This window comes from Spermophilus citellus, assembly GCF_964194105.1.
Source record: "Spermophilus citellus genome assembly, chromosome: 5".
NCBI lineage: Eukaryota > Metazoa > Chordata > Mammalia > Rodentia > Sciuridae > Spermophilus > Spermophilus citellus.
In genome coordinates this window covers 96702959-96728629 of record NC_138186.1, presented here as the reverse complement: position 1 = coordinate 96728629, position 25671 = coordinate 96702959, and the positions used below count along the sequence as shown (strand labels likewise).

The window sequence follows — 25671 nt, the reverse complement described above, 5'->3', positions numbered from 1 at the left end:
ACAGTTTACATTAATGTGATTTTATTATTTCATTGTCTTCACTAGAATAATTTAACAATTCCAAGAGCCTCTTGCCCAAGTAAATCACTTGACTGTTTATTAAAGAACATCCTAAAAGACAGTCAACTCTTCAGTAGTAAGCATCAATACACAGTTTAAGCTCAAAGATTCTTTTTATCTTTTGTCTCAAAAATCTCCATTTCGTAATTCCCACCAATGCTGGACTGCTTTTTCTTTTTCTTTTTTTTTTTAAAGGTAATGGATCCAGAAAACAGCTAAAGGCAAGAACCCATTTAGACATTATCTTTTTTTTTTAATTTTTTTTTAAAGAGAGAGAATTTTTAATATTTATTTTTCAGTTTTCGGCGGACACAACATCTTTGTTTTGTATGTGGTGCTGAGGATCGCACGCATGCCAGGCGAGCATGCTACCGCTTGAGCCACATCCCCAGCCCTGGACTGCTTTTTCTTGATCCCTACCCAAAACTATTCAGACCCCCATCCAACCCTCTAACCCACCTAAGGCATCAAAAGACCTGCCTTAACAAACTTAAGATTCTCAATAAATTCTGAATTTGCTACTCCTCCTCTGAGACACTGCCAATGTTCTGTTGAGGTGGTATCTCCCTGGCAGCTATAAAACAGTAAACTTAGCTTTGTCTAATCAATGGGATGGATTGGTAATACTCAGGAAGCATGACATTCAACATGACGCAATTCTAGGGGATAATTAGGTCTAAGATGGAAATAAGAATTAAGTGGTGATTTAGGGATAGGAATGTGAAGTTTAGCCCTCTGAATATATTGCCTTAACATTTCCATACTTATCCTGCCCCCTCTTCCTCTCAAAATCATGTTCTGCCATTGCTCCCTACATTTGACTCTTTGTATTTCAAGACCAACTTAAGGTGTTACCTAATTTAGCAGAATTTTTATTTCACTTCTCTTACCACTTTCCAAGGTTTTTAGTGTAACAGTATCACTTGCTAGACAATTAGCCCCTGAAGAACAAGGTAGTGTTACCCAGTAAGTGTTTGCTGAACTCAAGTGAGTTTAGTAAATAACAGAAAAGAATATGGGAAAGTGGGCATTTCTACAGAAGAGTAACTGACAGGAATGCTAATGGAACACTGATTTGAAATATATATATGAGGAAGCTGATCCTTCCTCATCCCAGGAAATTGGGTAACTTAAAAGCTACCACCAGAGAGGGTGGCAACAGAAATTATGTTAATTAGTGGGAAGGATGTTAGAGGTTGAATATGTAAGAGGAACAAAGGCTAGATCATATATGACAATTGAACTCTCTGACTCAACACCTCTACATCAACCAGTCTGGGAACCCAAAAGACAACCTCTGTAGCCATAGCAACTGGTCCAGAATGGGCAGGACTTGGCCAGCTTCCCCCCCCCCTTTTTTTTTGGCCCCAACTCTTAACTAACCAAAGAAAGTCAAATATATTCACCAAACCAGATCTCATAAGATGCCCTGCTTCTTGTTAGACTGCCTCCAGTTTCCCCATATCATCAACCTCATCCAAGAAAACTAAAACTTTTCCCCTTTTCTCACTATAGTTTTTCCATTCCCTGACTGCTTTTTGAGTTTGCCAAACTCAAGTAATGATGCTGACTCCCTTGCCCCAGCTATCTCTGAGTAAACAGCCTCCATGGATTCACATTTGAGACAGCTTCATTTATTTCCACACCTGATTTCAGTTAAAGAAATGGGTAAAACATACTAAAAAAATGCTACAAATATTTTAAAAAATTATTTCATTCATACTGCAACTATTTGATGTTTAAAATTATAAGATACTATAAATGGATACAAGTTGGGGGGATTTCACTGAGTTGGATAGGGATGACAGTTTCAAAGACAGGCTTTAAGAATAAGGCACTTGTTGTGATTAGGGTGACTGAGAATCAAAAGGATGATAGTCCAGCGTCTCGACAAAAAAGGTTGACAGTAAGAGGAGAAAATAGATGATTTAACCTAAAAAGTTCCCAAACTGAAGGCTATGCTTTAAATGATTAGAATAAGTTAAGAGAGCTTTACAAACTAGCTCCAAGTTTTAAAACTATTAAGACACTTTGTAGTTACTGGTAGATGTCATTTGAGAGTAGTTTCATGCTTCTGTATCTTTATATATGCTTAAAGTTAGAAGACAATCTTACCAAGTAAAGCTGGCTAACATAATTTTTTATGTTAGCAAAGAACTGTATAGGACTCATTTTATATAAATAACTTATCAAATCTATGAACACATTAAAATTACTCAAGTTGTGAATAATTTTAAAAAATATTGTCACAAACCAATTTTATAGCTTTTCTTCTTAATTCCCATTCATTCCATTCATATGCTCTCACAATTGTTGGTGGCAGTATATGTGTATCTGTCTGTGTACTACTTTCACACTTCGTAATTGGTTTTATATAATGTTTGTCAACATCTCTCACCTAAAGAAAGAGTTTTGTAATTAGTACTTATAAAAAATAAACATTATTTATAGATAACTAGACAAATGTAGCTAAAACTGAAGATAAATTAAAAATCAAGAATTTTTGAAGATGAAATCTACTTGTTAATACCAGCAGAGAAAATAAAACTCAAAATTGATGAGATAAACATAATTATTCTTCTGAACATTATAGCTTTGTGCATGATTTGTAAACTTAATGTAGGAGTTGTATTTTGGAGGAGGAAAACATCCTTCCTTTCCTTGAGAAATTCAATTGCTCCTCCCCATGTTCCATAATCAGTGGATTAAGTGGAAATGTGTTAGAAATGGATAGAAATTAAAAATAGCTATTAAATGTTAGGTATAAATCACCTTTGTTTAAATCTTGAACTTTATACATAGAAGATTACTGAAGGCTTTTCAGAGAGAGGGTTGGGTTTTATTTTTAGTGGAACGTACTGTTTTTGGGCTGGGGTGCCCAATATTCAGTATTCAATAATTCCAGACTAAGGAAGATATGGTTATGCTGCATGTGACAGTGTTGGAGGGAGTGGCAGAGAGTTAAGGAACTTGAATCATAATAAAGATGAGAGAGAATACATTAAGTTTAAGCACCAAATAATCACAAAGTACCTACCATTTGATGCACTGTTGGCCTTAAAAATTATCTTATGGTGTGTTGATAAAAATATACTAAAACATAATGATTAAAAGTACTATATAATACAAGGAAATAGTAAATAAATAAGACAATAAACTCTCTATGAACTATACAAAGAGAAAATGAGCTTCCATAAGTATTGAAGGTCACTAGAGAACAGCTGGAGATTAAATAGGCTTAAAGAAAGGGAAAAACAAAACCAGGTGTGAAGGTAAAATTTACCTTATGGAAACTGCAGGATCTACAGACAACATATGGTTATCTGATTCTAGGCTTTGTTTGAGCTATTTTACAACTCTGTACATTGTAAATAAGTGATAACAAGGCCAAATAATTTTTGACTATAGACATGTAAAATTTGTCCTAACTTTTTTTGTATGTGTGGTACTGAGGATTGAACCCAGGGCCTCATTCATACTACACAAGTGCTTTACCACTAAGCTACATCCCTGGCCCTGTCTGTACTTCAAATGACTTCCTTTTATCCATGTAGGAAAAAAAAAATCAATGTTGCCTTTATTTTCACATTAATTTGAATATTTCTGGTCTAAAAATGTGTGTGTTTTTAGGATTCTCTTTTAAACCAATCAAAACATCTGTCTGAGCAGGGTGTTAGGGACACACACCTGTAATCCTAATGGCTTGGGGACTGAGGCAGGAAGATTGCAAGTTCAAAGCCAGCCTCAACAATTTAACAAGGCCCTTAGCAACTTGGCAAGACCCTGTCTCAAAATAGAATAAAAAAAAAAAAAAGGACTGGAGATGTGGCTCAGTGTTTAAGTGCCCCTGGGGGTTCCATTCCTGGTACTTTAAAAAAAAAGTCTGACTGATTCTCTCACTGACCAACAAATAGGTTATACTGTTTAAAACATGTTCATTTTTATATCTCCAAGAGAATCATAATTTTATACATTCTTTTAATTTTTTTTTTTAACAAATAGAAGACCAGGTTAGTTTGAATAAGTCTGAGACCAGTATACAACTCATTGTTTTTCTGACACTGAGAGGTCATGGTGAGAATTAAAGAAAAATAAATAAGGACATGTAGGCCTTGAATGCCAAGCCAAGGAGTTTGGATTCCATCTTATAAATTAAAGTCCTAAATAATTTTAAATTCAGAGTAGAATGATAAATGAAATTGTTCCAATCTGCAGAAAAATTACTTATTAAAAATTTGTTTATATATATATATATATATATATATATATATATATATATATATATATATAGTTCTTCCATAAATTTTAAAGTATTGGTCCTTTTTTTAAATATTTTTTCTAAATTAGAATTTTATATAACATAGTATCTAATGAGGCACAAAATGACACGTATTAAACATAAGATAGTGACACTTATAATGCTCATCAAAAAGAATTATCGCTTCTCGGCCTTTTGGCTAAGATCAAGTGTAAAAAGAATTATGATCTTCAGGGACTATAACTTGTACAAATTTAAGAACCACTAACTTAAGGAAACTGATTTGGTCTTAATTGGAAAAAAAGAAACATACTAGTTAGGGGCCAGAAATAACTTTGAGGCTTTTTGTGATAAGAAGTCATATTATACCTCCAAAATAATATATAAAATGTAAATAACATACATATAACATATTTTCATGTATTTTTATTCAAAAGAAATATATACGTGGCATTTATAAAATAATAAGTTAATAAATGTAAATAACCTATAAACTAAAGAAGAAATCCTTTAAAAAGGAAATACTTAGAACTAAACAATGGTGAAAATAACTGTTTAGGGCTGGGGTTGTGGCTCAGTGGTAAAGCGCTTGCCTAGCATGTGTGAGACACTGGGTTCAATTCTCAGCACCACATATAAATAATATTTTTTTCTTAAAAAAAAGGGTCCATCAACAACTAAAAAAAAAATTTTAAAAATTAAAGGACAAAATTCCTTTAAAAAATAACTGTTTAGAAGTATAAGTAGTAGAGTGAAAATAAAATTTATTTTATTGCATAAAAAGGCTAAAAATTAATGAGCTTAGTATCTATTTGAGGAATTAGAAAATAAACAGAATGAAATAAAGGAATTAGATAAAGAGAAATAAAAAATATCAGAGCAGAAAATAGGAAATGAAAGCAAAGATAAAATGAGATCAACAAAGCCAAAAGCTAATTCTTTAAAAAAAACTGAGAAAATAGTTCTTTGGCAAGATTAACCAAAACTAAAATCAAAATGAACAATCATTGAAATAAAATGACATACTAAAAAACTGTAAAAATCCTCTAGCAAGATTAATTGAAAGAAAAAGAGAGAAGACTAAAAATGAACTATATTTAGACCTAAAACAGACATAAGATAATGTGAAGAATAAAAAAAGAATATTGTGAAATCTTCATAAGAATAAGTAAAGAACTTAAATGTGAATAATTTCCTAGAAAAATTAAACTCTCTAATACAAAAAGAAATAGAACTATACTTGAAAAATCCTATAATCATAAAAGTATTTAAAATTGGTAGTCAAATGAGTAGTTATAATTTTTATAATCAAAGAAGTCCAGTGGAGACAGGGATATAGTTCAGTTGGAAAAGTGCTTGCCTCGCATGCACAGACCCTGAGTTCAATCCTAGCACCAGAGAAGGGTGGCGGGGTAGGAAGGGACCCAGAAAGGTTTATAAACATACTTTACCAGATAATTCCAATACTAAGTAAACATAGAAAAGAAAATATAATTATTTACACTCAATACTAAGACATGTATATCAACCTTGATATCAAAACAAGAAAAGCAAGTAAGGAGAAAGAAATGCATAGGTCAGTCTCACACAGAAATACAGATGTAAAATTTTAAATTTCTAAAGAAAAATAAAAAATATGACCAATGAATACATTTTTAAAAATAAAATGAACCAGGACCAGGTTATATTGATCCAAGGAAAAAAATTTTGGCTTCATCTTAGAAATAAATTAATATACAGAGCCAGGGTTATGACTCAGTGGAAGAGTGCTTGCCTAGCACACGTGAGGAACTGGTTTCAATCCTGGCACCACATAAAAATAAACAAAATAAAGATATTGTGTCCATCTACAACTTAAAAAAAAGTTTTAAAAATAATATACAGGAATTCATCACTTTTACCCACATTAAAGGGTAAAAGTCACACCATAATCTCAAAAAAAACATAGAAACTGTTGATATAATTCAATAACCATTCATATAAAAAAGTTTCAGCAACTAAGATTAAAAGAGAAATCCTAACCTGATAAAACAAAATCCATGAAAAATGAAATACAATCATGAAATATCAAAAATATCTTTCTGAGATAAGAAAGAAGACAGTGGTACCCACTTTAACCATTTCTATTTAATATTGAACTAAGGTTGCTTTTCAGTGAAGTAAGGTAAGAAAAAAGTATAAAATATATACTACACTGTATGTGTGTGTGTCCAGCAGAATATATATGTTATATATGATGTGGTAGGGTTGATAAAAACACACTAAAAATAATTAGAAGTGTTGTACAATATAAGGAAATTGTAAATAATGAGACAATAAGCTCTCTATGGATAATACAAAGAGAAAACTAACTTCCATAGGTACTGAAGATCCCTGGAGAATAGCTGGGACATTAAATTGCTGCCAGAATTTTATATCCAATTAAATCCATTTTCTAGAATGTATTCTCACTGGTATATTTATATTTATATATATGGGGGAATATATATATAAATATACACCATATAGGGCTCACAGTATGGCCCTTGATTTACATTAGCTAGTACTTCTAACTGGGAAATAATAAAGACTACAGAGATTAACTATATCTGCCTCTATTCTCCAAGTCCAAAAAGAGCTGGGAAATTTTTATTAATCTTTTATTTTAAAAAACAACATAAAATAACAGTAAAAATTAAAGGACACTGGAACTTCAGTAACATACCTAAAACAATCTGTAGCAGTGGTAGAAGAGATTTCATTTAGCTGTTGATTGTTCTCTGCACATTTTTCAAAGGGACAGAGAAGCTGCTGGAGGTCTGAGCTCTCCTGGCAGCAATCCAATGCAAACTAAGTATCTGGAGGTCTTTGCCATCCCAGGATCTGAGTGTGACATATTTTTGAAGGATGTGTGATGTTCAGTCATAAGTGTGACAAAAACTGACAAGTAGGAAGCTTATGTACTCAGAGTCAAATGCTTGCATCCAAGTGATGTTTAATTTTGAAGATGTGATATTATCATTTGCTGAAAATATTGGTTCCCATGTTGAAGCTTTCTAGGAATTATAGTGGGTTTGACTCATTTAACTCTTCTCTTACACTTCCAAGAATTTCATGATGCCTTGTCACCACAGCTACCCACACCAGGCTTTCCAGGAACAAAGAGAGTTTCTTAATGCAATCTTCCTAAGTAGAACAAGTGTAGCAGGGTACATGAATTCTGACTGTTGTTGGCATTTGTATACTCTGGATTTCCCAGATAGGTGGATAATCAGACAGATTAAACCTGAAAACTCTGATGCCTGACACAGCAGTTATGGATCCGTTCTACATGAAAGATGGTGTTTTAGCAGAGGATGTCACTTAGGAGAGTATAATTAGTGGCATAATACCTGGTTTTTATGGTTTCGATATGATGTATTCCCCAAAAGCTCATATGTAAGACAATGCAAGAAAGTTTAGAGATGAGATGACTGGATTTTAAGAATCTTAATCTAATCAGTATATTAATCCCCTGATAGGGATTAACTGGGTGGTAACTATAGATTAATTGTGTATGGCTAGAGGAGGTGGATTACTAAGGATATGCCTTTGGGGTTTATATTTTGTCGTTGTAAGGGAAAGCTCTTTTTTCTGCTTCCTGGTGCAATGTCCTGAGCTGCTTTCCTGTGTCACATCCTTCTGCCCTGATGTTCTGCTCCACTTCTAGCCCAGAGCGATGGAGTTTGCCCTCTACAAACTTAGACCTCTGAAACCAAGAGCCAAATAAACTTTTCCTCCTCTAAAATTGTTCTTGTCAGGTTTTTGGTCACAGCAGCAAGAAAGCTGACCAAAATACTGATTCTGTGATTAATGCTCATTGTTCAATCACTGAGGGAATTCAGTGAATAGAATAAAATTGAATGGAACTTGACTACTGACTTCACTACAGAACCAGAATTTCTTTTTTAGCTTTGAAACAAACTTAAGTCAGACATCCTATGATGACTTGATTAGGAAAGTCATGGAAGTCTTCAAATAGGAAAATTTGTGAATACCATTTGTAATCAGAGTTCTAAATGTTACACAGTACTTTCTTCACTCCAAAAGACTAAAGGTTGAAGGACTGAAAACTGAAGAAACAACAACAGTGAAGTTGATTAGCAAAAAATGCAAAAAGAGAATAAACATAGGCAGTGGTAGCTGCTTTCTAGAGATTGATACCCTGGGGCTGTGATTTCCATAACCATCATGTTTTAGTTACACAAGCCCTAGATGGACTGATAGTGCAATCATTTTGAATTGTATGTATTATTATATCAAGGAGCTAGATATCTTGCATGAAAGCTTTCTCCTGTGTTTAAGTATTCTATGCTATTCTTGCTATGAAATTGAAATGTTTATAGAAAAAAAACCCTGCTATATGAAACTTTACAATGCTTGAGAAAACAATTCAGTTTGGTTTATACACAGTGTAATATTTCTCCAGGTATCACCCAGAATTCCCCACAGGGCTTTCTTCTTCATTAAATACTGGTCTCAGAATAACCATCTGGGACAGTAAATTGCTACCAGAATTTAATATCCAGTTAAATCCATTTTCTAGAATGTATTCTCACTGATGTTACTGAAATCAATTTCTTCTTCATATAGACACTTTTTGCAATAGCAACTGAAGTTTTTCTTCAAAGAGTAGCATCTTCTTTTAGAAAATTATTATAGTTATTCATTTTGTGTTACTATTTTAAAATTATTTATCCCCACATTTGAAGTTTTCTAATTGACTTCTTTTTCTCACCATGATGTCCCCTCATTTTATTTTCCCCCTGAAATAAAGTAATACACTATTTTTAAAAATATACAAAATCTGGGAAAAACAACTATTACTGTTTGCTGATATTATGACTGCTCATATTGAAAAAACTAACAGACTCAAAATATCAACAGACTCTCAAATTAATAAGACTCTTGAAACTAATAAAGGAGTTTAATAAGGTTGCTAAATATGAAGTCAATATGCAGAATTAACCTCATTTTCATAATATAAGCAATAATCAATTAAAATTGAATTCTAAAAATCAACAGCATTTAAAATAGCAACCAATAACAAAGTCTCTACAAATAAATCTAACAAAATATGTATAGCCGTTTCTAGGAAAAATTATAAAACTACACTGAAATTTTAGGATAGGGAGACAAAGTTGTAAAAATGTCAGAACTTTTTTTACTTATCTACATATACAAGGCAATTTCAACCACAATTCCTTCAAGGTTTCTTTATGAAACTTGACAATGTACTTCTCAAATATATATGAAATGTAAGAGTTAAGTAAAGCCAAGACTTTTTAGAGAATACAAGGTGAGAGAACTTACTCTATTCAGATATCAAGACACATTATAAAGCTGTAAGATATCAGTACAGAAATTGTTTTAAAATTGTGCAATTATGCCCAGAGCAGTGGCAAACATCTGTAATTCCAGTGTCTTAGGAGGCCGAGGCAGGAGGATCACAAGTTCAAAGCCAGCCCCAGCAACTTGGCAAGGCTCTGTCTCAAAATAAAGAAAACGGTTGGGGATGCAGCTCGGTGGTAAAGCACCCCTGGGTTAAATCTCCAGTACAAAAACCAAACAAAACAAAACCCTTTAAAATATCCAAATACATTAAAGTCCTAAACATGAAAAATAAAACAGAAGAAAATATAAAACAATCACCTTAGGAAAGACAAGGATTTCTAAAACAAGACTTCAAAAACAATACAGACTTTAAAGAGAAAAATTAATAGATATGACTATATTAAAATTAAAAAGGTGTTTTCTTTTTTTAAAAGAGAGAGAGAGAGAGAGAGAGAATATTGATATTTATTTTTTAGTTTTCGGCAGACACAACATCTTTGTTTGTATGTGGTACTGAGGATCGAACCCGGGCCGCACGCATGCCAGGCAAGCACGCTACCGCTTGAGCCATATCCCCAGCCCAAAAAAGGTGTTTTCAATAAAGAACTTCATTGACAAAGTTAATAGAGAAATTACAGACTTAGAAAAATGTGTATAGCTTATAAATGATTAATATTTAGAATAGATAAAGAATTGCTAATCAACAAATTAAAAACAGAAAATATATGAAAAAAATGGCCAGAATTGATATGCAGAATACTTAATATACCGAAGGGGAAACCTGAATGACTAAATACATGTACAAAGAGATGCTGAACTTTATTTTACTTTCAGAAAAATACACAATGAAACAAGACCACTTTAATCAAATTGTCAAAACTTATAAACTAAGTAATAGCAATTGCTGGCAGGATTATGTGTGACAAATTTCATATGCTCAAGTTAAATTGGTGCAATCATTTTCAGAGTAACCTCTCTGTTGAGCCAAATATTGTAAGTCTACCATTTGGTCCCCATATAGAAGGACACTAAACAGACAAGGCCAATATCTTGCCACAATAGGAGGAAGCTAGATATCTCAGCAGAATTGTTTGATTCAAAAATAAACTGAAATGTCACAAAACAGAGTGACACACAATCTCTCAGAACAATGAAAACTGAGCTGTCCAGAGTCCTGACCCCCACCCACATCTCCATCCCACCCCCACCCCAAATGACACTCAGCCCTCACTTTCTTTCAGATCTTCCCACCAATGTATTCAGACTACCTCTTTGCTTCACTGTCACCAGACCAACAGTTGCTTGGATCCCTCCTGGCCAGATGAGTGGTACCAAAATTCATCTGCTTCATAGTTAAATGTGGATAAAAATAGCAAACACTAAACATTTGAAATCATGTTATTTCAAAATGGTTTTTATTTTAGTGTGTTTAAAAGCCAATGAAAGAAAGGAGAGACAGAATAAAGAATTAAAAGGTATACAATGATGATGAGAGCAAACGAGAAAAAAACAAGAAAATTATATGGTTTTAGAATGTGATTTCCACAAAGGCAGGAATTTTTATCTGTTTTGTTCACAGCTAATTTCCTTTGTGCCATGATTAGGGGCTCGCTAAATATCTGATGAATGAATGAAAGAACAGGCATAGGCATACAAGAAATATATATTTTTTAAATATTTTTTTAGTTGTAGTTGGATACAATACCTTTATTTTATTTATTTATTTCTGTGTGGTACTGAGGATTGAACCGAGCAGCTTGCTCGTGGTAGGCGAGCACTCTACTGCTGAGCCACAACCCCAGTCCCAAGAAATATCTTTGATCCATTTTGTGGTCTTTCAGCCTACTAGGAATTAAACCCATTAAATTGTTTTGCAGCTCTGAATATAAGTACGTTGTCATCTATGTTATCTGTGCTGAACTCTATTCATTTTTAGATGTGGAACTATAGTCTCAACTATTCAATTAAATGCTCTTTTTCTTTCAGAGTTTTCAAATCTATTAATTCATCAGTTTGACTCTATATTTTATTTCATTATTCTTTGCATATTCCATTATTTTCCATCCTCAGATGTGAATCCCTTTCAGATAACCTATAAAGACCCTAATCTGAACTTGTCACTGCCTGAACTTGGGAACTATTCTAAAGTAAAGTATAACTTATATAAAATACACTTCTAAATTTCATAAATTCTTAAATGTTATTCTTGCTTACCTGAGAATATGGAACAAGTGTTTCAAACTGTTGATGAAGTTCCAGTAGCTGAATTAACTCTGCATTTTTTTTGGCCTTTTCTTTAATTAAACCAATATAATATTCAGGATTTTCTGCAAATGAATATGCAGCTTCTCTAGTATTGAATGTGTAATACTTCTCTTTATATTTCAAAATTCCAATTGTTGGATTTCCTAAAATTGAGGAAAAGAATTGAATTAGGTATGAAATATTAAATGATTCATGTTGGCCATATACCTATAGAACCATTCTTAGTACATTTTATTTTAACAAAGTTTTGTTAAAATGTTATAGTTCACAACTTTAAACTACATACTTCATTAAGCGATGTTTTATGTGAAATTCATATTAAATTATTTTTTAGTTTTTATTTAAAGTATGGTTTTAACTTATTTTAGTTAGAAGTACTATCCACTATCTGGATGAAAGATATTTAGGAATCCCTTAAGAAAAGCTAGTCCTTTAGCAGATTTTTCAAATCTATTTTAACTATTAAAGGTATGTTTTTAAAATGACTGTGAAAACTACAAAAATGGGACATCTTTTGCAAAATACAAATTTGCATGCTGTGAAATATTTCCACTGTGAAAAGACTCTATACAGAATATAGTATAATATCCACATAATTTGTAAAATTTATATAGAAAGCAGTAATACTGTCTTATTCATTTATTCTTTCATTTATTCAACAAATATTTATTGACTCAGTTTTTGGCATTAAGTATATGGAGGAAAACAAAATCCCTGCTCTAAACAAATCAGAAATATATAATAGGCCAAAGTGTGATCAGCATTATAGTGGGGGCATTAAACACGTAATAAAAAAAGGAGATGAGATGGATATTTAAACTGGGTAATTAGGGAACACTTGGTAAAGTGAAGGAGGAAGATGTACAGCTATGAGGGGATGGGGTGAGGAGATAAAACTTTACAAGTCTTAGGGAATCCCAACTGAAAGGCTGTAAAGTGAAAGTGAATTTAGAATTTTCAAGAACAGTCTGGGTGTGGATCCCTAGTCCCAGCAACTCAGCTGACAGGAAGATTACTTAAGCCCATTAGTTTAAGATCAACCTGAAAGATTACTTAAACCCACTAGTTTAAGATCAGCCTGAATGACATAGCAGGATCCTATTAATAAAAGAAAGAAAGTAAGTTCAAGAACAGCAAGGAGTCCATTGCAGCTGTAGTAGTATGAATGAGGGACAGATAGGCAGTGAAGTCACCTAAAAAGGATCATAACTGGTAAGCCAGTGCCACTTTGGCATTCAAGCCATGTGGTCTGCACTCCCAAATGCAAGGAAGGAAGTCCTATCGAATGCCTCTGAGGTAATGCAGGTGGATGCTGCCCCCAAAATAACATAGTAAATAGAAATAATTCAATAAACAGAAGTGAAGTAGTCAGGACCAGCTTATCCAGAGGGGTGTCTGAATTTCACAGTCCTGCAAGCCCTTATATTTTCCTATTTCTCCCTCTTTCTTAGAATCATAGTTGTTAGGAGCTGGATGAGACCCCCCAGACCTCCTGCTTGATACTTTCTGTTTTCCTAAGGGGAAACTGAGTTCACAGGAGGCATGAAATTTGCTAAAGGTTACCTGTTCATAAATGGTACAATTAGGACAAGAAACCTGAATCATCCTGAATCCTAGCTCATAGCATTTCAACTGCATCATGCTACCTCTTCATTACCACCCACATCCATGTTTCTGTGTGTGCGTCTCTTATGCCCCATTCTCTTCCTTCCAAAACAAAGGAAGGAAGGGATAGAGCAAGGGAGAGAGATATGAATAGAAGAAGGAAGGAAAAGAAACCACCTGTATTCCACTGCTTTTTATTTCTGCATGGTTCTTGATTATTTTATCCCCAGTATCACTGATTGTCACAGGGCCTCAGAATACTATTATCTCATGTCCCCATGGTAAACCCTTTTCACTCCCACTATGAAAAAAAATGCCATAAAAAATGAGCCAACTTGTATGTCCTTTCTAGCATGTATGCACACAATTCCAATAATTCTTCATAAAGAAAAGAGCAATACCCAATTATGAAACATAACAAATGTAGTATGGAAAAGAAATAGAGGATAAAAGGAAGAGGTTAACAGTGTAGATGAGTAACAATGCTGTCAAACTGTTTTCATTGTAGCCCTACCAGGCTTCTTATTGTCAATTTATACAGTATTTTTTGGATAATAATTTATTTCATCTCAATGTCTCATTTACTCTATTTTGGAGAAGCTCTAATAATCTACATAATAGATTAGCCATTTCCTTAGTAGGATCTTAGAGGGAAATAGTGATCTATGTTAATGAAATATAACTATAAAATGACAAAGACTATTTTTAAATAAATTCATGAGTCATTAAGTTTTGCTCTGTCAGTAATTCTTTAGAAGATGATATATTTTTAGTAATTTTGTATGACTTTCTGTAATCTTTCAGTGGGGCATTGAATTATTCCCTTTCTATGGTACCATAGCATCTACTTTTTATAATACAAGTTGAGCATTCCTAATCTGAAAATCTAAAATATGAAATGCTCCAAAATCTGAAACTTTTTGAATGCCAACATGATGCCACGAGTATAAAATTCCATACCTAACTTCATATGACAGGTCATAATTAAAACTCAGGCCCACTAAGATTATATTAGACTGTGTACATGATGTATAGGAAACACAAATGAATTCTGTATTTTGCTGGGTCTCATCCTCAAGATATCTCATTATATATATGCAAATGTTCCAAAATCCAAGCATTTCAGGCAAGAAATACTCATTCTGTATACATATTCTATCACTTTCATTTAAAGTCTCTCGTTCGTGTCAATGTACCAAATTATACTCTAAGCACCTCCAAGACAAAGATATTGTCTAGATCATTTTTGCAGCTCCTTTCCTAGAGTTCACCATCTGATTCCATCACGTTTTAAAATATGAATATATCAGTGACAATGTCAGGTGACTGGTTAACCTACTGAGGACACTAATCAAAATAGTTTATTCTGAAAGCTAGTCCACAAACTGGCCAGTACAATGAAGATGGGCTGGGAGAAGGGAGGCAAAAAAGTTTTCATACAGAGAAAAAAATTGGGGAAGAGGAAAACAATATTATTTCTAATAATATACCTGGAAGGAGAAGACCATCTGTTGTAGCAAATGTGTAACCACAAAATCCCCGATACTGAATTAATAACTTTTCAAAATTTGCTGTTGTTTCTGGGAAAAGCCATTCCAGTTTTTTGAAGTCTGTCAAACGTACTCTATCTTCTAAAATGAAAAACAAATACAGGAAAAGTTTTCATCCAGTGAGAAGACTAAAATTTCCAAATAAATCATTATTAACTCATTTTAAACATTAACTTATTGTTCTTTTCCTGACAAAAACTTGATACTCACAAAGTCAATGCATCTCTTGAAGGGCTTAAGCTCAATTAACTTTAAAGGACTAAAATTTATCGATTTATAAATTCTCAACATGAATCTAAAGTAGATATAGAGCAAATAATGTTTTAAAAAATAAAACTTTATTTACAACAAATACAGTAAGGATTAATATCTTTTTCTACTCCATATCAATAACAAAACTACTAATTCTGTGATAGAAACACATTCACACAAAAAATCATTGTTAACCAAAACATGAAGAATAATTACATAAGAAGTGGTTATTGCCAACTAGTAAGCTATCCAGTTGACATATTCTGTTTGCCACACTGTCTATAATAAACATTAGTATTTTATAATTAAGAAAGATGTCTAATGCTTTATCAGGAAGATGTAACATGAAAAATTTAAAACAAAAGAGTGACTTCATTATAGAGATAATTTTAGAAAAAAAATAATGTTTTCCATTACCCATATGTTCTTTTATTCTACACACATCTGTTTTCACTGTCACATCATCAAGAAGACCTTGCATTATTCTGTCAGGAAAAAGAAGTTCATGAGCACCCAGAAATGGCTCCAGGTGACTGGTTAAACTACTGAGGACGCTAATCAAAACAGTTTCATCCTGAAAGCTAGTCCACAGACTGGCCAGTGAAATGAAGATGGGCTAGAAGAAGAAGAAAAAAAGTTCAAAATAGAACTATATGATAAAATTATAAAGCATTGTACTCTTAAAAATAAATACAATGTTATTTGTAAAGAAATTAATTCTTCCTTAAGTCAACCAAAAATCTCAGGGAACTAGACAATAGACTAAAAAGAAACCTGACTTACAAATTACGAGAAAATAAATTCATTTTATTTCAAAGCATTTTATTTTGGTATGATGGTTATAAAGTTAATTTAGTCAAAAAGAGTCACACACATTTGATGACCTAAGAAAGTTTTATGAACATTTCATCTAAAAAGGTCAAGGGAAAAATAAATATACTTTTTTTAAAAAAAGTTAAATGACTCATTATGGTAGATTTATCTGGCCTAATCATAATTCAAAAGAATCTGGAAAGTATAGAGAGATATCTTAGGACACATTTGTAAGCTACAAATTAAAGATTTTGATTTTAAACTAAAATGTCTTTTATTTAAAGTAAAGATTACTGATTTACAGAACAAATGAAAAATCAATCAGGCCCTGCATATAAGCTGAACAACTTAGCCTTTTGTTTCTCTGTTTTTAAAACCAAACATTGAAAAGGACTGCAGAAAGTAGAAGAGTCTCAAATGGTCTATATAATATACATGAACCTTTTTTTTACCTGCTTGTTCAGATAAGGGCTGTTGAGTTCATTCAAGAAATAGTGCAGAGAATCAGAAAGTCAATAGAACAGCATTCATGGTAAACAAAGAGATTATTATCTGTCTCTTTAGAAAGGTCACAAGTTACATCATCTCTGTGCTAGAGGCAACTTCTGACCTACTACTATGAATAGATTTCCAACACAGTACTACAGATTATTTCTGTTATCATAGTCAATACTAATATTATCTCACTGTAGATCTGAATTTCCTTTAGCAGCAATTGCTCATAGAGAATGCTCTCATCCAATATACTTCAGATACTACTATAAAATAATTATAAAGAACAGGATCAACTTATATAAAACTGTGATGTTAAATAACTGAATATAATTATAAGGATTTCTGATCCAATTTTATAGTACTCAAGAAATTTACCCTTAATACGGTCAAAGTTGATGACAAGTACTTACAAAGACTTGTGATGTTGGGATAGCTGTTCTTGATTTTACAGTGGATTTTAAAAGTTCCAATTGGGCTCCTAACTGTTTTATCATAATTTCCACTTCTTGGGCACAAGTAATTATATCTGACTATGAAGACAACATAATTTACATTAATATTTTTATAATTTCACTAAAAAAATCACATGTTTTAACTCCACCTGTTCCCCACATCCTCTGAGGGTAAGCTAAGTGACAGGGGCTCTATTCTCTATGGTAATCCTCAACAACTAGAATAGCACCGGCATATGGATGATGCCCCAGAAATATTTGTGGGATTTGTGAGTCTTTTGACATACTATGAATATAACTTTTCTTAAATGTACACAGGTATACTAAAATATTAAATCTAATTCCTGAGAAAAGTGGATCCCCATGAATCTACTTTATATAGTTATACTGCTATTATTTTCCCATTACCCAGTGATAACATTAATGAAGTATTTTTCTGAAAACTATTTTGATATCAAGAACTAATAAATTACAGAAATTCTTAAACGTCACAGCATTAAAAGAAAAATTTTTATAGAAATTGAGGGTCTGAAAATAAGTTGCTAAATTTGAAATAACTATAAAACACTTGTTTTATTTGCAAGCACCATATAAAATATATATAAATACCAAAAAGAGGTAGATATGAATAAGGAAAAACAAAGAATAGAAAGGTAAGTAAGGCGGGGCTGGGGATGTGGCTCAAGCGGTAGCACGCTCGCCTGGCATGCGTGCGGCCCGGGTTCGATCCTCAGCACCACATACCAACAAAGATGTTGTGTCCGCCGAGAACTAAAAAATAAATATTAAAAATTCTCTCTCTCTCTCTCACTCTCTCTCCTCTCTCACTCTCTCTTTAAAAAAAAAAAAAAAGAAAGGTAAGTAAGGCTGGACAGAGTGGGGCACAAAGAATAGAAAGGTAAGTAAGGCTGGGCACAGCGTGGGTGTCTGAGACAGGAGGATCCTGAGTTCAGAACCAGCCTCAGCAACTTAACAAGACCCTAAGCAACTTGGCAAGACCCTGTGTCTAAATAAAATACAATAAAAAGGCTGGGGATGTAACTCAGTGGTTAAGCAGCCCTGGTTCAATTCCCAGTACCCAAAAAACAAAAACAAAAATGGGGGAAAAAAAGGTAAGTAAATTTCTTAAGTATATATAACTAATAAGGGGTAGAATTACATTTCTACCCTAAACCATCTGAGAGCCCAGCTTTTACCCATTATATTGCATTGTCTAAGATGGGACCAGAAATAGCAATGGTTTGGGTTTATCAGTACAGTATAAAAGAATGGCACTTATTTGAAAAGAAAAAAGTATATTGAATCCTTGGACATCTGTAGTTTAAATTCTACACAGATAATTTTAAATTACAAAAATGAAATGTCAAATATTATTATCAAATATTACTACTGTTCTTAAATAGAACATGCATCTTGCTTTAATTTTACCCACACTGCTATTTAAGCACTGTCTGGGTTCAGTCTCCCATATAACATTTTCTATCATATCTAACAAGTCTCTTATCTGCCCCAGAGTTTTTTCCCACCTTGCTTGTTATTGTTGTTTTTGGAATCAAATGTAAAAATGCAATCTTTAAAGGCTTTTTAGATTTGTGCAACAAGCCAACAACACACATATACAGAAATAAATCTGCATATGTTCTCCAAAGTAAAAGTTGCATCTGACACATAACACTTATAAAACCTACAATGAAAGATGCTCTAGATTCCCTATACTCAAGCTATGTTTTCAGGGTCTATTCACAGAGTAGGCAGGCACAAATAACTTTTTGATTTTTTTTTTTCCAGTAATGTCCTAGGACAAACACTCTATTTATATTTTACCAAAAAGAACTTATTTACAAAAGTAGAGTTTTAGTTGTAATGTTAGTCCTCTAGGGATACCATTGCTTAAGTTTTTTGCTTTTGTTTGTTTGTTTGTTCATTTTTGTTATAACACACTCAAATGTTTAAGGAAAGCATATGATCCCACCACCATATTTCTGTATCTCCTCTCTTCCTTCTTCTTCTTCTTCTTCTTTTTTTTTTTTTTTTTTTTTTTGATTGTAAGTCCTCATACTTTCTTCCATGGGCAATTTTCCTACAAGTCTCATCAAACTCATAAAAGACAGAAAAATGATGGTTTCCAGTGGACAGAGAGAAGGGGACATATGGAGTCAATAATCAACAGGTATGAAGTTTCAGTTCTGCAAGATGAATAAACTTTAGGGATCTGCTTCCACCATAGTGCCTATAGTTAGTAATATTGTTCTGAACTCTTAAAATGTGTTAACAGCATAAATCTCATGTTAAATGTAGAATAAAATAAATTAAGCACACATTCCATCTGATTTTTTACTTACATTATTGGAAAAAAATCAAGATGCTGGGTGTTACCTAATCCCTGCATGTACTTTGCATGCAAGGCAAACACTACCAACTGAACTATATCCCCAGCCCTTCTACAAAAATCTTGACTTGCAGGTTTTCAGAAATGTTCTGTCAGACACAATTTTTCCTTGCATAATAACAATAAGCAGCTTTCTTTCTTTGGTAACTGCCTTGCACTTAAAAACCCCACAGAATATGGAATTCTGTTCTCTCAGCTAAGACAGTCAGCAAGACTGTGATTGCTGCCCATCCTGCCACCGCCCCTTTTCTTTTCCAGAATACATGAATTTATTCACTGCAACAGATAAAAAACTAAATCAGAACAAAATAAAATAACTCACTACCCAAGTTACACTTGGATTTTTTAAATGTTTATGTAAACGGAATGCAGCTTTGGCAAGAAATAATTTTTTTAAATCAAAATCAATACTTCAAAAAATTTTACAAATATCCTTTTAGATAATGTGACTTTTGAAAAAGGATATTTATAGGTTTCAAGACATGAAAAAATCTCAGCTAAATACAAAATGGCATATTTTGTAGCCTAGAGATAATGCTGATTAAACCAATATTCATTCTATATTAACTAAAACTAAGAAAGATTGATGGGGAAGGACTGATAGTTCAAAAACAAAACAACAGACATGGGCTGGGGATGTGGCTCAAGCAGTAGCGTGCTCGCCTGGCATGCGTGCGGCCCGGGTTTGATCCTCAGCACCACATACCAACAAAGATGTTGTGTCCGCCGAGAACTAAAAAATAAATATTAAAATTTTTCTCTCTCTCTCTCTCACTCTCTCTCCTCTCTCACTCTCTCTTTAAAAAAAAAAAAAAAACAGCAGACATTTTGAGCACCAAATGGTCAGAAAGTTTAAGAAAATTTGTCCTAACCCTAATTTAAAGTAGTACTAAACAGCCATGAAGAGTGCTAAAATAAGGAAACTAAACCTTCTCAATAACATGAGCAGCAAGAAGCTTGGAAATGAGATAGTGTCTGGAAAAATAACATCTCCTCAGCTTGTTCCCCCACCAAAATGGAATCAGAGCTCTTCTGCTAGGGCCCCGACAGTGATGATGATGGAAATAATCATCATGATCATAAATGTATGGAATTATTACTATGTAAATACACTGTCCTACATTATTTACATAGTGGAGAATATTCTACAGATATGCAAACCAAGACACTGGGAAGTTAAGCAACTTCTTTAGGACGCAGATCTAGCGAGTAGCACGTCAGGACTGGAGCCCATGCAATCTGCTTGCAGAGCCAACACTTGTCACTTATACACTCCATTCATTGTCCCTCTAAGCTGCAAGAGGTGGAACTCCAATGAGAATTTAAGACCAAGTTAGTAGGTTGAACATGATTCCTGATCAAAAGCTGGGAGAAAACACTCCACAATGAACAAGATTCTCTGAAACATCTTCACAATATTTATTCCCAAGGATCTCCCCTCCAAATATAGACAACAAAAGTGAATGTGAATTTTGACTCCTATGAACCTACATTTCACTTCAAGACAAATTGATTTAAAAACCCTGTTGGTATCTGACTAGTTACATAAGGCTGAAATCAATGTTAAGGGAATATCTGTGCATCAGGATGATTTGATTTTTTTAAATCTTTATTTTATTTACTTATTTATTTATTTTTATGTGATGCTGAGGCTTGAACCCAGCGCCTCACACATGTTAGGCAAGCGCTCTATCACTGAGCCACAACCCCAGCCCCAGGATGATTTGATTTTGAATAACTGATTTATAGTCCTTCTTTCCAAAGGCAATTAATAGGCCAGTTGTGAGGACCCCTAGTTTCTTGCAACGAAGTCTTGTCATCAGGATGCTTCTCTTTGTACTGTATAGCTAGGTAATGAGAGATGACAGACCAAGAACATCCAAAAGTGTACTAAGCCATTAAGAATCAAGTTAGGAAGAGGGGGCCAAAACACATACTATTCTATCCCTCAAGAAATTAGTATTCACTCATATGAAAGACAGTTCCATTAACCCTGAGTGTCAGAGTTATTAGAAAGCAGAAGATGTGTAAAGTGGGAATATAGCTTGCTGTCATACAGTTGTGACATTATGATATATATTTTTTGGCTTACATCCACAGTCCCTGGCTTATAACTCCCTCCCCCAAAGCAGGCCATAGAAATCAGAATTTCTCTTCCCCAAGGAAGATCAGAGACAGTCTAATCTTCCCTTGCCTTTTTGTCTTAGAACTGGCTATAAAGAAATTCTCTGACTAACTTGTCTGACAGCTGTTACTAAGACCTTCCTCATTCCAGGAGTTTTGTCACATACCCTAGGGAAAGGAACACTGCACAGAGAGGCTAAGAAGAATCTAAATATACAGGCCTCACTGAGTTTCCCCACCCAATCTATTAGCAATCACGCCTACATAATGAAATCTCTATAAAAACCCAAGAGAACTGGATTCAAAGAGCTCCCAGATAGCTAAACACATGAAGGTTCCTAGAGGGTGGCACACCAAGACAGAGATGGCCTGGAAGCTCTGTGCCCCTTCTCCCATGCCTTACCATAGGTATCTGTGTCACTTATAATAGCTTTTATTAAAAAAAAAAACAACTAATAAATGAGTTTTCCTGAGTGCTGTGAGCCACTTGAACAAATTAATCAAACCCAAGGAAGAAGTTGTAGGAACCCCAATTTATAGCTGGTGGGTCAGAAGAATGGGTAAGACAATTTGGGACTTACACTGTCATCTAAATTGCAGGGGAAGGGGGCAGTCTTGGGGACTGAGCCCTCAACTTGTGGGATCTGATGCTGTCTCCAGGTACATAGTCTCAGAATCGAAATGAATTGGAAGGTACCTAGTTGGTATTCACTGCAGAATTGCTTGCTTGCTAGTAGGGATAAAGTCCCACAACTTTTGAGGACAGAGAAGTCTTTGATTAATTATGGTATGAGAGCAAAGGGAAAACAGGCACTTTGCTTTTCCTGGTGACACACAGGGGTAGTTAATAAACTGTGTTTCCTGGAAGGCCAGGATGGCCTGGCATATCCCTCTGTGAAAGGGTCTTCCAATTCATTCATATAAATATGTTTTATATTTTTAAGATTTTGAGTTAGTTTCTATCCAAAAAAAAGTACACTGCTGTTTTTAAAAAGATTCTAACTATCACAAAGATTATAACTATCACATGTTTTAAAAAATGGTAGACTTTGACAGTATGTGTTATTGACATGTAGTCTCTAGAAAAGTCACTAATCAATCCTTCTATATATTTTCATTTCTATTTGTAAAAACAAATTTCAAAAGCATCCTTCTTAAGAAACTCGTTTGGATGCTGAAAAGTAACAGAACAGTCTAGCAAGGGAAAAAACTTTATAAAAATCAGAACAAAACTTTTTAAAATAGCTTTTAAAATGGAAAAAATTAGAGTCCTCTCTGAGGGGATCCATTCTATTCCTTGAGAGTATTCCCTTTTTCTATCTCTTCTAATAAACTTTGCTATTCTTTTACTAAAAAAAAAAAATTCTACCAGTTTTTATAAGAACAGCAAATTATTATACAAAAATTGAGTGTTAACTATCTGCCAAACAATGTTAGACACTTCTTCTGAATAAAACAACATGGTATTGCTCTCCTACACATACATATATTATTGCTTAAACATACCATGTTAACAATCATACTATCAAGTACCAAAGAGAATCAACAACTATAAAAATCAAAATCCAACTTTCCCATTTCTATTTTAATTTCTGGCTCTACCTATGCAATATAAACTGAGAAGCAACTGAGTTTGCTTCCTTTCATTAGTGACTTGGTTCTAAAGAGGTTATGTATAAAGACCAGAACTTGTAAAATTAACTCACCAAAATGATCTGAAGGAAGATCTCATATTGTCGAACGTTATACAATGCCTCCTTTAACATATATGGCTCGAGTTCTTTACTCATGAGTGGGTTCTTTGTTACCTTCTCAAGGATGGCTGTGTAGCGATATACCTGGTCCTGGGCAATCTGAAGTTGGGAATCAATATGCTGAGTGGTGGCTGGGATTGCTTCATGTAGAATAGCTGGCACTGTTTGTAAGTATATAAAAGACAGGTATGAGGGTGGTTAAGAACAAGAGAGAGCCAGGCATGGTGGCTCAGCCTGTAATCCCAGGAGTTAGGGAGCCTGAGGCAAGAGGATTTCAAATTCAAGGCCAAGCTCAGCAATTTAGTGAGGCCCTCAGCAACTTAGTAAGACCTGTCTCACATTAAAATTAAAAGAGTTTAGGGATTAACTCAGTGGTAAAGTGTTTCTGGGTTCAATCCCCAGTAAAAATAATAATAATAGTTAAGAAAAAAAAAGGCCCAGAAAGTAGTCATATTTTAAGCACTGAGTGGAGTTAGTTTTTAATAACAGTAAGCCATGTGTTTCATGGGTCCCACAGCATGAAGAATACAAAAAGAACCTATCCAAACAAAAGATATTATCAGAGTGATAACCAAAAGTCACAGCAGATCAGCTTTTGCCACTAAAAACAGACTAGTTTAAAGAAAAGGTAGGCTTCAACAGTATGTGTTGTTGACCATGTGGTCCCTAGAAAAGCCACTGTGTGATCAATCCTTCTATATACCTTCTTTTCTATTTGTAAAAACAAATTTCAAAAGCATTTTTTGTAAGAAATTCATTTGGATGCTGAAAAGAAACAGAATAGTCTATCAAGGGAGGGAAGTTTATAAAGAATGGAAACTGAACTTTTTAACACAGCTTAAAAATAAAATTTTTAAAATGGAAAAACTTAGAGAATGTGGCTCAGAGGTACAACACTTGCCTAGTATGCACAAGACCTTTGGTTCAATCCCCAGCTCTGCAAATAAATAAATAAATAAATAATACTCTGCTGCTAGTACTGATATCTAGTGACCAGTGGTCTGGTAAAAGACACCAACACCTTATCACCTGCAGGAATACAAAATTCATAAGAAATCACTTCTACTGGTAGGTCCTTAATTAACTATTTCAAAAGCACATTCAAATTTATAAAGAATTCTTTTTGTAATAACAATACAGTAGATGTTCCTCAATTTAAAGATTTGCCTAAATATCTCTTTTTGGACCTTCTCATTCCATTAACAGCACCAACAACTGTTTTCTTTCCAGAATGATGTTTGGTTTTATATCACTGAGTTTTACTTTCTTCAGTTGATTTGGAGTAAACACAAATCTCCACTGAATTGGAGAGGCTAGCCTTTGGGCAGGAACCACATTCCTTTACTGATTCACTTTCCCACACTAACTTCATGGTACATAAAATTCAAAGTCTTGCCTCAGCAAAAGTAAAAAAAATTACTACACACTATGGACACTAGTTTTTCCTAAGGAACTGTCAAAACTACAAATCTTAAATCTCAGCATGCCAGTCATGTATTGTGTATTATATTCCTCACTGTGCAGGCTGAATTTTAAACATCCATAACCCCTAGAATTAACCTAATGATACACTTACAATCATCAATGCCTTCTCCTCCTTTTCCACAGTCTCTGTTAAATAAGCGAATTCCAGTAACAATCATAGTGAGTTCTTTCAGCTGGCGTTCTTTGTCCTTTTTAGTAAGAGTCAGAAATGTCCCCAGTTCAGAATGAGGAAAAACACTCTGTAATGCAGCTAAAATAAACCACAGAATATGAAAACAAACTGATAGAATAAAGATATCAGAACTTAGATTATAAATTTCTTTCCTTCAGCAGAAAGTTAAGAGACTTGGCTTTGTACTGTTCCCTATACAATGCTTCACATTTCTGATACCAGATTACAGAATGAATGCATGGCAAAATTTATCATACATCAGAGCTGGACTACTAAAACTAATGATATTGTCTCATATCCTTTTTAATAAGTAAGCATCCAAATTACTGCTAGAATTTTTTGGCACTAGGTCTTAAAACAAACTTTCTAAATAGGGCTTGGAGTAGAAAAATCTATGCTGTTAGATAATTATGGAGGAAAGCCATAGGAGGTCTAGACATCTTGTCTATTCCTCATTTTTAAGTATAAAAGGGGACAATAGGCTCATGATATGTACAGCCCTAAGAAAATGAACAGTACTTCCCTTCAGGTGCCACGTCGTATAAAAAGAGTCTGGGTAAGTTTTAACTTCTTATTTGTCTTTATTTTTTTTTTCCAGATAAAAAGGGAACTTCAATCTTTTAACACTTAAACACATTTTATAAA

At 33.7% G+C, this 25671-nt stretch overlaps 1 protein-coding gene across 1 annotated transcript in view; it reads right to left on the bottom strand.

Annotated features, from left to right (window-relative positions):
• The window catches only part of CFAP206 (cilia and flagella associated protein 206), a 39480-nt gene that overhangs the window by 1810 nt on the left and 11999 nt on the right, over nucleotides 1–25671 (bottom strand). The window contains exons 6-12 of the mRNA XM_081296570.1: nucleotides 24946–25104; nucleotides 23322–23530; nucleotides 17061–17180; nucleotides 15760–15958; nucleotides 15031–15171; nucleotides 11885–12078; nucleotides 2315–2458 (exon numbers count right to left, since the gene is read on the bottom strand). Of these exons, the coding sequence (XP_081152696.1) occupies nucleotides 2315–2458; nucleotides 11885–12078; nucleotides 15031–15171; nucleotides 15760–15958; nucleotides 17061–17180; nucleotides 23322–23530; nucleotides 24946–25104 (1166 nt within the window). The remainder of the gene's footprint in view (nucleotides 1–2314; nucleotides 2459–11884; nucleotides 12079–15030; nucleotides 15172–15759; nucleotides 15959–17060; nucleotides 17181–23321; nucleotides 23531–24945; nucleotides 25105–25671) is intronic.